A 14,207-nucleotide genomic window follows, 5' to 3' on the forward strand; every position below is an offset into this window, starting at 1 on the left:
GCAATTTGTCAACAATAACAAAATCAATACTGTAAAATCCACAGTACTTTTTTGTATCAGTAAGTCATTTAGTGTTTGGTTGCCCAAAATTCTGAAATCAAGTGTCTCCCACACCCCGCTGTAGATATTGGAGAAAGCCAAAGAAAAATTATGACAAGATCATGTTTCCACGCTTCAGCCTAAAGGAAATTTTTTAAAAAATGATGTGCCTTAAAATAAAAATTTATAATGGGAAAAATAGAAACCAAAATAGAATCCAGCAGCTCAATGCAATAAGACACTGGATTTGGTTACTGTTACTAATTACAGAAAAAAAAATATTAATTACAAAAACAGTTGGAAACTAGAACATGTCGGAGGCAGGACAGAAATAAGGAATTAGCAATTTGGCAGGAAAGCAAAACCATATACAGAAATACATGAAAAAGAGATGGTTTAGAAAATGATGTCCTCAAGCCTGCTCGGTGTGGATTATAATCTTACCTCACATAAAGGTGTCTTTATATAACATGTTTGTGTATGAATAGTAATTAATATTTTTCTAAAATATTCTAAACACTTTGTTTCTACTGGTCTTCATTACACTAGAGTGACAACAGTCATAACAGTAAAAAATAATAACTACCGGTTGAGGGCTTATTTTAAGCCAGGCTTTCTTCTTATAGCCATTAACTCATTGAATTTGAGGCCAGGATTTCTGAGTTGAGTAGTCTGGGATTATTTATGTAACCTTATCTCCATAATGCATCACTGAGCAATGAAATAGTTAAATTTTAACCCTAAGACATTGAATCACTTCAGAAAGCAAAAATGCTTCCATTTTTAAATTTATAAAATAATGATACAAAGCATTTAAAAATGTAGAGAATTTTTAGGCTTTTTTCATATATTCGTTTTTTAAAGATTGCTCTTATACAATAGCACAATAAGAAAGTGAGGGGTTTTATGTCAGAAGTAATAGACTTTAAGGTAGTGTATTTTTATGTACTGAAAAATAGTATTTTTTTAAGCCCTTTATATTTGCTCTCATATCAGTTGCCTTTCAGCAAGACTATAATTTAAGTAAATGAAACTACTTGGTGTTCTGTAATAAGGACATTTATAAAAAACTGTCTCATTGCTTGTGTCGAACCTGTTCCTCCTATCTTGAATTCCCTTCACCTCACGTAAACCGTATTTCCTCCATGAAACCTCCTCTCAATCCTCCTCTACTCAGCATATCACTTTCTCACTGACATGGTGGGCTGTATATGTCTGCCACCCAATTTGCAATATAAAGTATTTAAAAAGATGATTCAGTTCTTACCTTTGTACCACCACATTATTACACAAATTATATATGCACTGAAAAAAACACTGATTCACTTCAATATTCATTGATGAGTGCATTTTATAAACCTAAAATTAATCATGTTTTAATAAAACAGCTGATTTCTGTATCTCTGCTAATAACCAGCTCTGTGGTCTTAAGCAATTAAATTTTCCTCTTTGCTCCTCAATTGATTACTCTGCTAAAAGAAATAGACTAGAAAGATTTTGCAGAACCCTTTCACCTTCATTTTTTTTCCCTAGACTTATTTGCATTTTATCTAATAAATATATCCTAGGTACTGTTTTAGGCATGGGGGTTATATGAATGATCCAGACAAAATCTTCTCCTTTGTGGACAGATTACGAACTAGGTGATATTTGTTCCAAATGCTGCAAACACTTTTTGATGCAGACTATACCCAGCAGACCAAAAAGGCCTATATAACTTTGTCTTTGAATTGAAAAAGTGAGCAAGTATCTATCAACAGTAGATTCTAATCTGTTTCCAACTTATTAAAACCGAAGCATTTTTTAAAAATAATTATTTTGGTGAGTAAAATATCTTAAGGTAGGAAAATTTCTGGAAGATTATAGCTAGACTTCATTCTTACAAGGAACCCTAATTTCATGCCTTTAGATTTGGTTTCGATTGCACATGCATTAACTTGATCACTTACGAGCTGGGTAACTTTGGATAAGTGTTGACTTCCTTGATCTTCAGATTTTTAATTTGTAAAATGGAGGTATTGCTAGTACTAGAGTTGGTGGTATTGGTTGTATAGATGATGGTGATGACATGATGCTTTTTCTGTTATTGAGAGGATTGAGTTGATTTCCAAACGGCCTACTGAACTCAATCCTGAGACATGAGGAGGGCCAGGTGTTAATGTATGACTGTAGGCTTCACAAAGTAGTGGGTTTGCGTCATGGCTATGCCACTGAATAGATTTTCGATCTTTGTCAAATGAATGAACCTCTGTAAACATTTCTCCTCATTCATAAAATGGAGACAAAAGTTCATATGATACTTGTGAGGATTAAACAAAATAGTTTATGCAAAGTCTTACATCACCTAGTACATAAGGAGTGCTCAATAAATAGTAACAATTCTATAATAGCCATTAGTCATTATTAATTTTTTCCACCATAGAGAGGTTTCAATGTTCTCTTATGTTGTAGCATTTAAATTAATCCAATCTGTGAGTAAATTTACTATTTAGGGACCTAGGGAAAGACCAAATTCAGTTAAATATACTTCTTTAAATTAGGCCAGCCAAATATAGTAACTTTATGAAACTTTGAAACTTCATTCACCAAAATTATTTCCTCACGAAGAAAATACTTTCATCAAAAATGTTTAAAAAGAGGTTGCAGTTGTTTTCTACCAAAATTTTCAGTGAGGTTTTACTTAGTATAAAATGAGAATAATACCTAAATCTGTGTTTACCAAAGGTACAAAGGGGCCTGTGCAGTATCTTACTGTCTGTTGTTTAATTGATGACATTATAGATTTATGCCTCTTGGAGTTTGAACATACCAAGAGGTGGGTGCAAATTATAGATAATTTTTAATAATTGGGAGTAATTTAAAACACAAATTAATGTTGTATAACATTTCTAGTTTAACAAATTCTATTTCAAACATCGTAAATTATACAATTTTTAACAGGAAATTTTCAAGTTTCTATAAAATAGCAATTGTGAAGATGTTGTTCACCCTACCCTTCTTCTATCATCACTTTCTCTACTAATCTTAAAGTTTACATTTACTTAAGATAAATAAGGTATCAGGAATTTGTGTCCTTCAACAACTGTGGTTTCACAATTTAAAGGAATCTGGAGAAATATTTACCTTTAGAGACAGTATCACAATTTTATCACTGTTATTTCTATTTTATGCAAATATCTGAAGTAAACAACCCAATATCTTTAGAAATGTTAACAATATAGCTGTACTTGAAGCATTGTGTAATGAATATTATTATATCTATGAAACAACCAATGAAATGGTCATACAGTGATACAATAAAACTTCCCTTATGATGAATGGAAGGACAAAAATGTTAAGATGATTATGTCAACACATCATATTGATATTGTAAAATTTCTCACTGAAAGCACAAATACTTAAAATCCTAGAAGGAAGATGATAATGATACTGGTCTATTATTACTCAAATAAATATAGTTTTTACAGTGGATAAAGTTGATTTAATTAAATGAGTAAAATATATACAAGTTTTATATAAATATGTATAAATAATATTTCTTATATGTATATATATATATATACATATATATATTAAAAGTAAGATGTGTAGCATGAGACAGATTTTGTCAATATCAATTAAGTGAAGGTGCAGCCAGACACACACAGTGACTACTTTTTATTTTGTTGACTATACAGAGGTAAAGAATATCTTCTAAAAGAAGTAAGTTCATTAATGTTTTAAATTATGAGAACAGACTTACTTGTTGAAAACTGTAATGTTCAAATTTACTATGATTTATGACTTTACCCAGTAACTATAACTTTGCTAATTTTTGTGTTTTTTGCTTTTAATAGGTGACCAATGTTAAAGCATTGAATTTAACTGAATTGGTCTTACGTATTTTATATTTTAAGAGGAAAGAATACATTAATAAATTGAGTAGAAAAATAATAAGAAAAAATGTAAAAATAAATTATTGAAGAATGCCAATGTTGCTTATACATATGAAAACTACCTTACAGGAGAATAGAGAAGAACCAGGGGGAAAATTAAGCCATCAAAGCCTGGGAAGTCTATGGGAACAGACCTGTGGGTTATAACTTGCAGTTCACACTATTATTGTTAGTGAATAACAGTAAGGTTAGTGAACCTTATGATACACATTAATCCAGAATTTTATGCATGCTGTATTTGTTAAACCTCATGTTTCTATGGATTTTCTTTTTTATTCTAAATCGTGGAGCATTAAATAGACAAAAAAACAAAAACAAACAAAAAAAAACCTGCACAATCTCACAGTTGATTTAAATATCACAAAATAAAATTCTAGCTTTATAGTTTACACAAATACAACATGAATATAATTGATTACTCAGGATTTTAAGAATATATTCAAAGTTCATGTTTGACATCAAGTGGACATCTAAAATTTAAAATATCCTGTGCAAATGAAAGTATTACATATTTGATTTATATTTTACATTATTAATTCAGAAGAAAAACGTATATATTTTCATCTTTGTTTCTTATTATTGTTAACTTAGTTTGAATAGGGTGGGTATGTCATTAAAGATGAACCGGGCACAGAAAAATCAACAATAGCTATCATCCATGGACTAAAATTCATGAAAAGTAATGTGACAAATGGAAAATATATGGTAATTGTTGCTAGATAATAAATAAAATAGAAAATGCTAAGTGCTGTTATTTTATGCCTTACTGAAGTGATGTGGTTTGGAAAGTTTTGTTTTAAGGAATATATGGCGAGATTTCCTATAAATCTTTTTAATGATAATTACTATAAAATTTACGAACACTTCCAACACTAAAAGAAAAGAATATCCTTAATGTTTCTTATATCTTGCACTTGGCATATATTTCAAATATTAGTTGAATAATACACAATTTAAATACCCTTATATGACATCATTCTAAAAATTTCCAGACATTAACATGTCTTGTGAGATTTAGTGCCTTCCTTTTTCTGTAAAGCGATTTTCTTCTCAAATTATTGGTCTCATGACTTACATCTAACAGTGATTATTTTAATGGCAAAAACACCCTTCCTTGTTCCAAATCCCTATACATATTTGTAAGATAGAATTTTATTTTAAAAATCAAAGTAGCAATCATTATTTAACATGTGATGCTTTTCTGATCAATTGATCATTTTTAAACACTTCAGGTTAAGAATACATATGTTGAAAATACCAGGGGTGCCAAAAAAATGTATACACATGACTAGTGTTCATCTTTTGTTATTGGTGTATATTGAGTGTTAGAATTTTAATACCGTTTTTCCTTTCTTCAAATGTGTTTACATTTTTTTGGCACCCTCTGTATATACTTTGCAACTTTTGAAATGTAAATTGATTCTGAAAAAAACTTAATATTTATATATTATCTTAACATTTTTTGGTGAAGTGACACTTAATAAAATTTACCCTGATGAAATGCACCCTTATTTCTATCTCAGGTAGTACCTAAACATGCTCGGATTGATCTTTTTACTGTGTGATTATTCAAGTTAGGACTTTCTTTTTTTTTTTTTTTTTGGTTAGACAAAGTCTCAGTGTGTTGTTCACTGGTTACAAATTCACTATTTAGAAAAACACTTACACTCTTTCTGCCTGTTAGCAACCTACTAACAGTTACTAGAAAAGTTAATGGGACCTTAAAGTTAGTCAACAGCAAAAAACATCCACAAGTTACTAAGCATATGATTCGTATTAATATTTTGTCACCCTAAATTTTAAAGGAAGGGATAGGCTAGTAGGGAATGTAATAGTCTCTTAAAAAAATTGAACTACTTTTGCAAAAAGTGATAAAAAGAAAAAGAAGTGATATTTACATTTTTTAAAGAGGCCATCTAAAAAAATCTGGAAAATTAAATTATATAGTGATAATGTGTATTGAATAATATACAGGGTAGTTAATAAATATAAACATTCTGTCAAAGAGGAAAAACCAAAATCAACTTTTGGATTTTAATGCAAATAAGCTATTGCTATAATATTATGACAAATATCTCCTTGTTAACCCCTTATTTCGTTTTTTTAAATCAGCCTTTGTCAGTGATGCATGTGGACATGGGATGTGAGGGTAGTGAGCGTGTAGTAGAATAACGTGTGTGTGTGTGTGTGTGTGTGAATGCATACGGATGATTGTGGCAGGTGGGAGTAGTTATATATAGAGAGAGGAGGAGGAGGGTTTAATAAAATTATTGTAGTAGAAAAATATTATTTAGTTGGTTTTAGAAATAAATTAAGGCATGTCTATTACTCATACGAGTATATTTTCATGTTGTTCAGTATTCTATTAAATCCAGATTAAATTCCATGGTGAGTATCTACTATATAAAACTAACATTAGGATATAGAATATATAATGCTATCGTGGAACTATTTGATGTTTTTTTACACATTATGCTACTTTACAACTAAGGAAAAGACTAACAAACTTACATTTATTTTCAAAGGTTTTGAAAAAGTCTTAAAAAACCACTCACTACAATAAAATCAGCAAATGTATTTGAAATATACATCAGGTTTAGTATACTAAACTTTTCTTTCTATTTTTGGTTGTATAAGGAATGTATCTATATTAAGTTTCTAGGTAAAGGTAATTTCTTATCCATGATTTACTATATTACTTCAATTTATGACAAATATATTGGCAAAGAACTCTTATATTACTTTGTATATTTTACACACACACACACACACACACACACACGCACACACACCCCTTAACTCACTCCTTCCTATTTATAGTTTTTAATTTCTTAGAAGAAAAATGATTATAAAATGAATGAATTTGATTTCTGTTTGGAAAGAATGAGACAAAAAAGCCAACTTTACTCAAAAATTCAAAGACATGGAATAATTAAGTGTTGACTTTTTATTTGATTAGAAAAAATAGTAAGGGGCAAATGTTCAAAGTGGAGTGTAGTAACTCAGCTGAACTTCCATTCATGATAATGGGAGGCAGTTGGCCAAGTTCCCTGGACCATGCTTTGAACATACCCCTAGAACATTTTTAAATATTGTGAAGCACACTAAAATATGGAGTGTTTTTAGATTCACCACTCCTTTTAAACACAACAAAGAAGAAAATGTGTAAAGGCAGGCAGTCTTTTTTTTTTCTTTCTTTTTCTTTGTTTTTAAGCACACATGAAAGAAAGATCTGGGCATTATTTAATAGTGTTGTTCCTGATTGTAAAGCCCTTGACTGTTATACAGTTAGGGGCCTACACAAACACCCCAAAATTATTTGGTGCTAGACACTGCCATTGTAGGTGTCTGTGAAATAATCCAAAAAAAAATAAAAATAAAAATGTAGTGATCCTATAGGAAAAAATATGCATTCTTTTATTTCAAAATTTAACAGCCATAGATCTTTTAATGAGTCAGAGAACGAGATTTTTGTATGGCTTCGCTGATATATAAACAATTTTAGACAATATGACTTGTAGACCTAGCACATGGTTTTAAAGTGGCCACTTACATAAGAATAGAATTGGTGGGGGATGAGCGTCGTAGCATGAGCCCACTTTGACAACAGTAGACTTTGTTAGCATATATAGATGATCCAGAACAAAGATGATACTGCCAGGTTTTCCCTACAGTGATCACAGGACATCTAGACTGTGACATTCTGTTTTCGGTGTGGGATGTTGATAAGGGTCAGGGTGTTGATGACCTCAAGCATACCTGAAGAATGTGAGTGCTGTGAGCAGTCTGGAAACAATGCATATGAGGAGTGCTTAAAGAACAGAGACTTACAATTGTGGAACAATTGCCTGTGCTATTTGAAGATTTTCGTGTGTGAGGAGTATAGTACTTACTCTATCATTTTAAGGAAGAGAAATAAAAGTGGTAGAGGAAGATAACAGCTCACTTTTTTTTACAGAACCCTCCAAAAGAGAATGGAAGTTTTTAAGCAGGTGAGCTTCTAGTCAGAGGAAGTAAACCTAATTGAAAGTGTACAAGAGGTTTTTGCATGTGGAAGGAAGTTGGATTTCGGTAATATTCCTAATCCCAGGCGATTTTCGGAAGTGAAAGTGTGTGTTAGATCATTGCCATTATTTTAATATAGATCCCCTGAACCACACCCTATTCTTAATGAATCAAAAAAGAAGATGCATCTCTGATGGAGAATAACTATTTAACAACGACGACAACAACAAACTACTGAGGGAGATATAGTCAGCTAGGTCTAAGTATATAATTTTCAAGATTTCTGTTAGAATTATATAGTATGGCAATTCTAGAGTTCAAATCATGAAATAAAATTTAGGTATTCAGCATAAATTGTCCATAAAACTTTGCTTACATCAAAATGGATCAGTCCAAATTTCATATTCTCATAGATTTTTCAATCACCTAATAAATTTGTGAGAAGGGCTTATTTTGTATTATGTTAGGCCTGATGATGAGGAAACAGTTTGAGCAATTATTGGGGATTTTGCTTTCAGAGTAGATACTATGAACCCATACAAAGTCACAGTAATGAATAAGTAAATAAACGATTTCAACTCATAAGACTAATTTTTATATTATTGTAACATTTCTTTAGATTTCCTGGGTTCAGATTTGACCTCCACCACTGGAGTATTGTAATCTTGGGTGAGGTTCTTAAGCTCTTTGTTGCATAGTTCTACCTTGTATAAAATAGGGATAGTAAATGTAAATATACACACCTTTTAGTGTATTAAATTATGATAAGTCTTCATAATGCATTTAGTATAATGCCTGGCACATGGTAATTCATTGATAACCATTAGCTATCATGAGTCTCAACTCGATCGTCATCATCAGATGTTTAAACATCCAGAGGGAATGCTTCAGAGAAAGCAAAGCTTCAGTTCTCTGGGGGTATTATCTTTTATGGATTGTATCTAACTTTTGATAGAGAAAATAGCTAGATCTCTAAAGTCAAATGAAGACATTCCAGAAATTTAAAAAACAAAAGAAAGATATGGGGGAGGTGAGGAGAGATAGAGATCATGGAAACAGGACATACCAGTAATAATGTGCAAGAGTATTGCTACCCATGAGATCTGTGGGTATGTTCTCAAGCCTTCCTAAAATATTGCTGTAGTAAGTTGTTTTACCAATCTGTTCTATTCAGAAAACATCTTTATATGTTAGAAATAATTTCACCAAAAGTAACACATTTAACTTGGTTGATCAAGTCAGATAAAAAGTTTTGATCAAAATAAAAATATTTGCCCATGTTGTAGAAACTGGAGAATTTCTTTTCAACTTATAAGTAGGTTCAAGTTAATTCTTTTAGGAAGAAAATACTTTCTCAATTTATAGGCATAGATTACCTTCTTTGCCTTTACCTTCCTTATTTTCCTTTTTTTCCCTCCACCAAATTGGTAAATATGTTTCTATGCATTTGGAATATGAATAGATGATTTTAATATTAAATTCTAGCAACACTATATAACTTGAATCCTTTAATAAACATATAATGTAAATAATCTTCCCCTGCCACTGTTTGCCTTTCATTTATTTTTTCAAAATAAACAAGCAAGTTCATTTTCATTTCCTGAAAGCCCTTTTGTCAGACATGTGACTGTGTTTTTTTCACTGTAGCACAATGTTTGATTGAATGTCAGAGGAAAATCACCCAGATCAAATTAGAAGAGCTAGTTTGACAGAGTAATGACATTAACAACCCCTCTTGTTGGTTTGCTGTACATAACTCAGCAATCACTAACACCAATCATTATATTTTGCCTAAAGTGGGATACATTTTGTAGAATGAGCCAAAATTAAAACACAGCTCAAGATGATTTAAGGATTAATAAAATATGCAAGCCATTATATATCTGTAGATATAGCTCACAGATTTAACATATTTAAAGCAGCTTAAAAAATATTCATATAGAGTTATCTCTAAAACTACTAAAAGGAACATCTTGCCAAACATTGAAGCCCCACATAAGAGATGAAATTAGTTTTTCAGATTTCTCTTATGTATTGAAACTGGGTGAGTCATCCTTTCTTGAGTTACAGAGTAACAGACATCTCTCCAGTGTGATCTAGAATATTTATTAACATATTTTCTGCTTTTAATCGAAAATAAGTTGTCTTAAAAGATACAGTTAAGTTTCGATGTTGTAAGACTACACCAGAGGCTGTATGTAGTGGACTGGAATCTTTGTGTAAAAATAAATATAAGAAAACGTTGTTTGTGTAAGTGTGGAAATAATTGATGATTCCATTTTAATTATGATTTTAAAAAAGAAAGCTAGGTGTGATAAATATGTGTATTGCTGCTGTGTTCTAGTTCAAATCTATAATAATATTACAAAAGGCATATGATTTTTAAATTTCATCATCTAAGGCTGCATCTCTGCCATGCTATACCATGCAACATTTCCCTTTTTCTCCCAGCTCCTGCCTTTTGTCATGATTTTCTCTCTGTTTCTCAATAATGCATGTAATCGTTGTGCTTTTATCCTTGCTTAAATAATCCGGTCTAAGATACTTTCTATTTAAAATTCATATTATACACATTCTATTTAGTGTTACTTTTACGTGTTAGTAACGTTAGAGAAATTTGTGCTTGTTGGTAATATTACACTGTTTCCGGTAGAGATTTAATAATATGAAATGTGAATTCCTTGGGCACAAATGATAACCCAGTTTTCAGTCTTACATGTTTTAAAGTACTGTAATTGTGCTCATGATACTTTTGTAATACTTGAATATTTTTCTCAGTTGTGCTTCTATTATTTGGTAATGGTCATGTTTTAGAATTTTAAATTTGTTTTACATGTCATACTTCTGTTGCAACCTCACTATATCATATATAAATTATAGAATAAATGTTAAAAATATGTACATCTCATAATATGCACAGAACCATGTATTCAAGACTATAGGAAATAAACATCAATGAAAGGGTAAACAGTTTTCAAAATGGTTTTGATCAAAAATATCTAGAGCAAACATCTTAATGTCAGCAGTGGTTTCCAACAAAAACTGCCACCCCAACTACAGCTATAGATCTTTTAAAAATGCAATTGTGTCATTTGTTTAGAAATATGAAAACTACATTTAAATTTAAAACCATATCTTAAACCGCTTTTCTAAGCACATGAATTGGTCATGATTCATGACTGAATCTTCAGATTTCGTTTTGAAAATTATGACTATAAAAAGAATACTCAAGAGATTGACATGTTTTGAGAGTACTTTTTGTGGTTATGTATGTGGGTTTTTGGTGATCTATTACAGTAAAGCAAACTGGAAGAAACCTTCAAATAATTATTTTTTCAGTAATCACTTTCTGTACTCAGAATGTAATTACAGACCACCCAATAGAAGCAAAACAATGAATAATTAACAAAATTCAGTAAATACAGTTTAACAAAAGTAAGGGAACAAAAGTGAGAACATGTAAATGTAATATGTGTTGTTTTATATATTCCAGATTCAGAACAATTTGTGGGCAGGAAATGCAAGTGGTGGTTCTGTGGTTACTTCATGCATGTTACCACGTGACACTTCCTCCTGTATGACACCTTATTCTCACTCGCCTCGGACAGATTCCAGTTACACAGGGTTTTCAAACCACCAGAACCAGTTCAGCCACGTGCCCCTCAACAATTTTTTCACTGACTCTCTTCTTACTGGGGCTACCAATGGACATGCGTTTGAAACAAAGCCAGAGTTTGAAAGGAGGTCTTCCAGTATCGCAGTCCTTCGAATGAAAGCCAAGGAGCACACTGCCAATATTTCATGGGCCATGTAACATACAGTACTCCTATTTTTCTTTTTATGGAAAAGTAAAACATTCTTATTTCTCATATTTAAAGGATACCACAATAAGCTGCTGTGTGTGGAATTGCTAACGGTCAAGATATACAGTGAGACCAGCTTAAATGAATAGTTGTTATTATTTAACATTAAAATCTAAGAATGAACCTCTGAAGACTAAATAGGTTTACCATGCAACAGTCTCCACAAATTCTGTTTTAGTAGTAATGTTTTTTTATTGTATGAGTTGATGAAATATGAACATGCAACTTCTTAAAGAATAAATGTATTAAACAAATTCCTCTGTTATAGATTGATTTGTGTTAGTTCTGTGTAACAAGAAATCCCTTGTAAAATAATACCCGATAAAGGAAGAAATGCACTGGGGAAAATGTCAAGATACCAGAGCTGTCAGGTAAATGTCAAAGCAGGGTGTTTCAGGGAGTTAACTGCCATTTCTCCCTCTCTGGCTCCCAGACACAATGGGCATATTCCCTATTGCAAAGAATTTATCTTCAGGTCTCAAAGTTTTTTTGTTTGTTTGTTTGTTTTGTTTTTTCTTACCCCTAGATGTTTTAGTGAATTTCCACTCCATGAAAAAAGAACTCTTCTAAAATGACCAGAATTTGCATGAAATATTTGGGCATAGTTTCCTGAAACCATGTGTCTAAAGGTGATAACTGAAATATTCTGGTGTGATTTAAATTATAGTCATGAGAACCATTTTTATAAATGCCATCTTTTTTAATGGAAAAACCAGCATGGACTTCATGACTTAGTTATCACACATAAGGTAAAAAAAAAAGAAAGTTAAAAAACCTGTTGCTTTTAAATTAAAATTGTGTTGATTAAAATGTACACACGAACATCTAATAAATGCAATAAATGATATAAGGAACAACGAACCGGAATTTATATTTATTTCACGTGCAAGTGCACATGTGTGTGTTTTTTGACATATAATCTGTAAGCATTTTTTGCTACTGTGGTTTTGCATAGGGAATTAAAATGTCAAAAGTCTCTCTAAAATTTCTGGTGGAAAGAAGAGAAGAAAAATACATTGCATCTGGAAAATTGCTAACCCCTTTGATTTACTTCTCCTCCCTTTCCCCTGTCACATTCCAAGCTTTTTCAGATGAGTGAAATGTCAACCTCCTTGAAAGACTCTTAAGTTCATAAAGGCAGAGTAAATTAATTGAAATGAAGATGACTTCCATGGCTTGGATCAGAGCAAGATCTGCTCTTTGTACTCTCTTAGAATCTTCCTTGTGGTCCCGCAGCCTTTAGGGATATGCTTGGAAGCCCCGAAGGCTAAAGGACAAGAACAAATGAATTTTTAAAATAAATTTCAGAAAAAAGTACTTAAATCCAGTGAGTATCTCTTCCTAGTAAGAAAATATTTACAGCAGTTAGACATCTTTTGTAATAAAATTTTAAATCAAGCAAATGATGGAGATGAGTGATGTCCTAAACACACATTCCTTGACTTCATAATAACTCTGTTCTTTATTACTTTTGTGTTCTCTTTTTAGTTTTGTTCCCAAGACAAACTTGCTCAACTTTGGCCCTGAGAATTATGCTTACACGCAGGAGCTTTTGTTAAAGGATTGTTTAGGCAGCTGTTAAATATCCTTCATGTTTTAGAAGAGAATGACTCCTTTAATATATTCATATATGTGGTTAATAGAAATTCTTGAACTAAAACAGAGCTAAAATATAACATTTTTTAAAACTTCCCCAAATTAGTAGTACTCATGTTCATTTTCTTCTGCTTTCATAATTGAAAGTTTAGCGTCCCTTGCATAATACCTTAGGTTTTTTTAAATGAGAGACAAAACTCATAGAGTCATGATTGAATTTCACTTCATTCTTTAGTTTTCCTATTCTAAGTTTTTCCTCTCATTATAGTCTCATAATTAGCTGGATCTTTTATAACACAATGTATTTTTTCAATTTAAATAACATCTTTTTAATTAAGGTTCTATATCTATGTATAAACTTAATTCAATCAGCACATTTAAAAAATATTTCTATTAAAACATGGCTAATGTACAATATTATTTTCAGATGTACATAATAGTTATGATGATGACTTCTCAGCACATTTTTTAAACACCTACAATATGTGAAGTACTATTTATGATAATTATATAAATCGTGGAACCATGATGGGTTCACAATCTCCCTGGACATACACATGAATAAAGTTTGTTCCCTTCGACCATGCCTCACATTTTATGATGGCAATAAGAACTGCATGAATTTTTTTTTGTTAACATTCCCACCGTTTTTATTGACTGTAAATTTCATTCAATATTTAAGTTCTTAAAATACAATAAAATGAACTTTTGATGTAATAAGATAAAGCTAAAACAAAGTGCATAAAATGCATTTTGTGGATTTTCTCTT

The 14,207-nt window shown here is 31.2% G+C and overlaps 1 protein-coding gene across 1 annotated transcript in view; it reads left to right on the forward strand.

The window, feature by feature from the left end:
- ALX1 (ALX homeobox 1) overlaps positions 1-12,096 on the forward strand; it is a 20,945-nt gene extending 8,849 nt beyond the window's left edge. The window contains exon 4 of the mRNA XM_019754924.3: positions 11,473-12,096. Coding sequence (XP_019610483.1) covers positions 11,473-11,793 — 321 coding nt within the window. The 3' untranslated portion in view covers positions 11,794-12,096. The remainder of the gene's footprint in view (positions 1-11,472) is intronic.
- The last annotated feature ends 2,111 nt before the right edge of the window (positions 12,097-14,207 follow it).

Source organism: Rhinolophus sinicus, chromosome 1 (assembly GCF_057876585.1).
Source record: "Rhinolophus sinicus isolate RSI-liver-muscle chromosome 1, RSI-T2T, whole genome shotgun sequence".
NCBI lineage: Eukaryota > Metazoa > Chordata > Mammalia > Chiroptera > Rhinolophidae > Rhinolophus > Rhinolophus sinicus.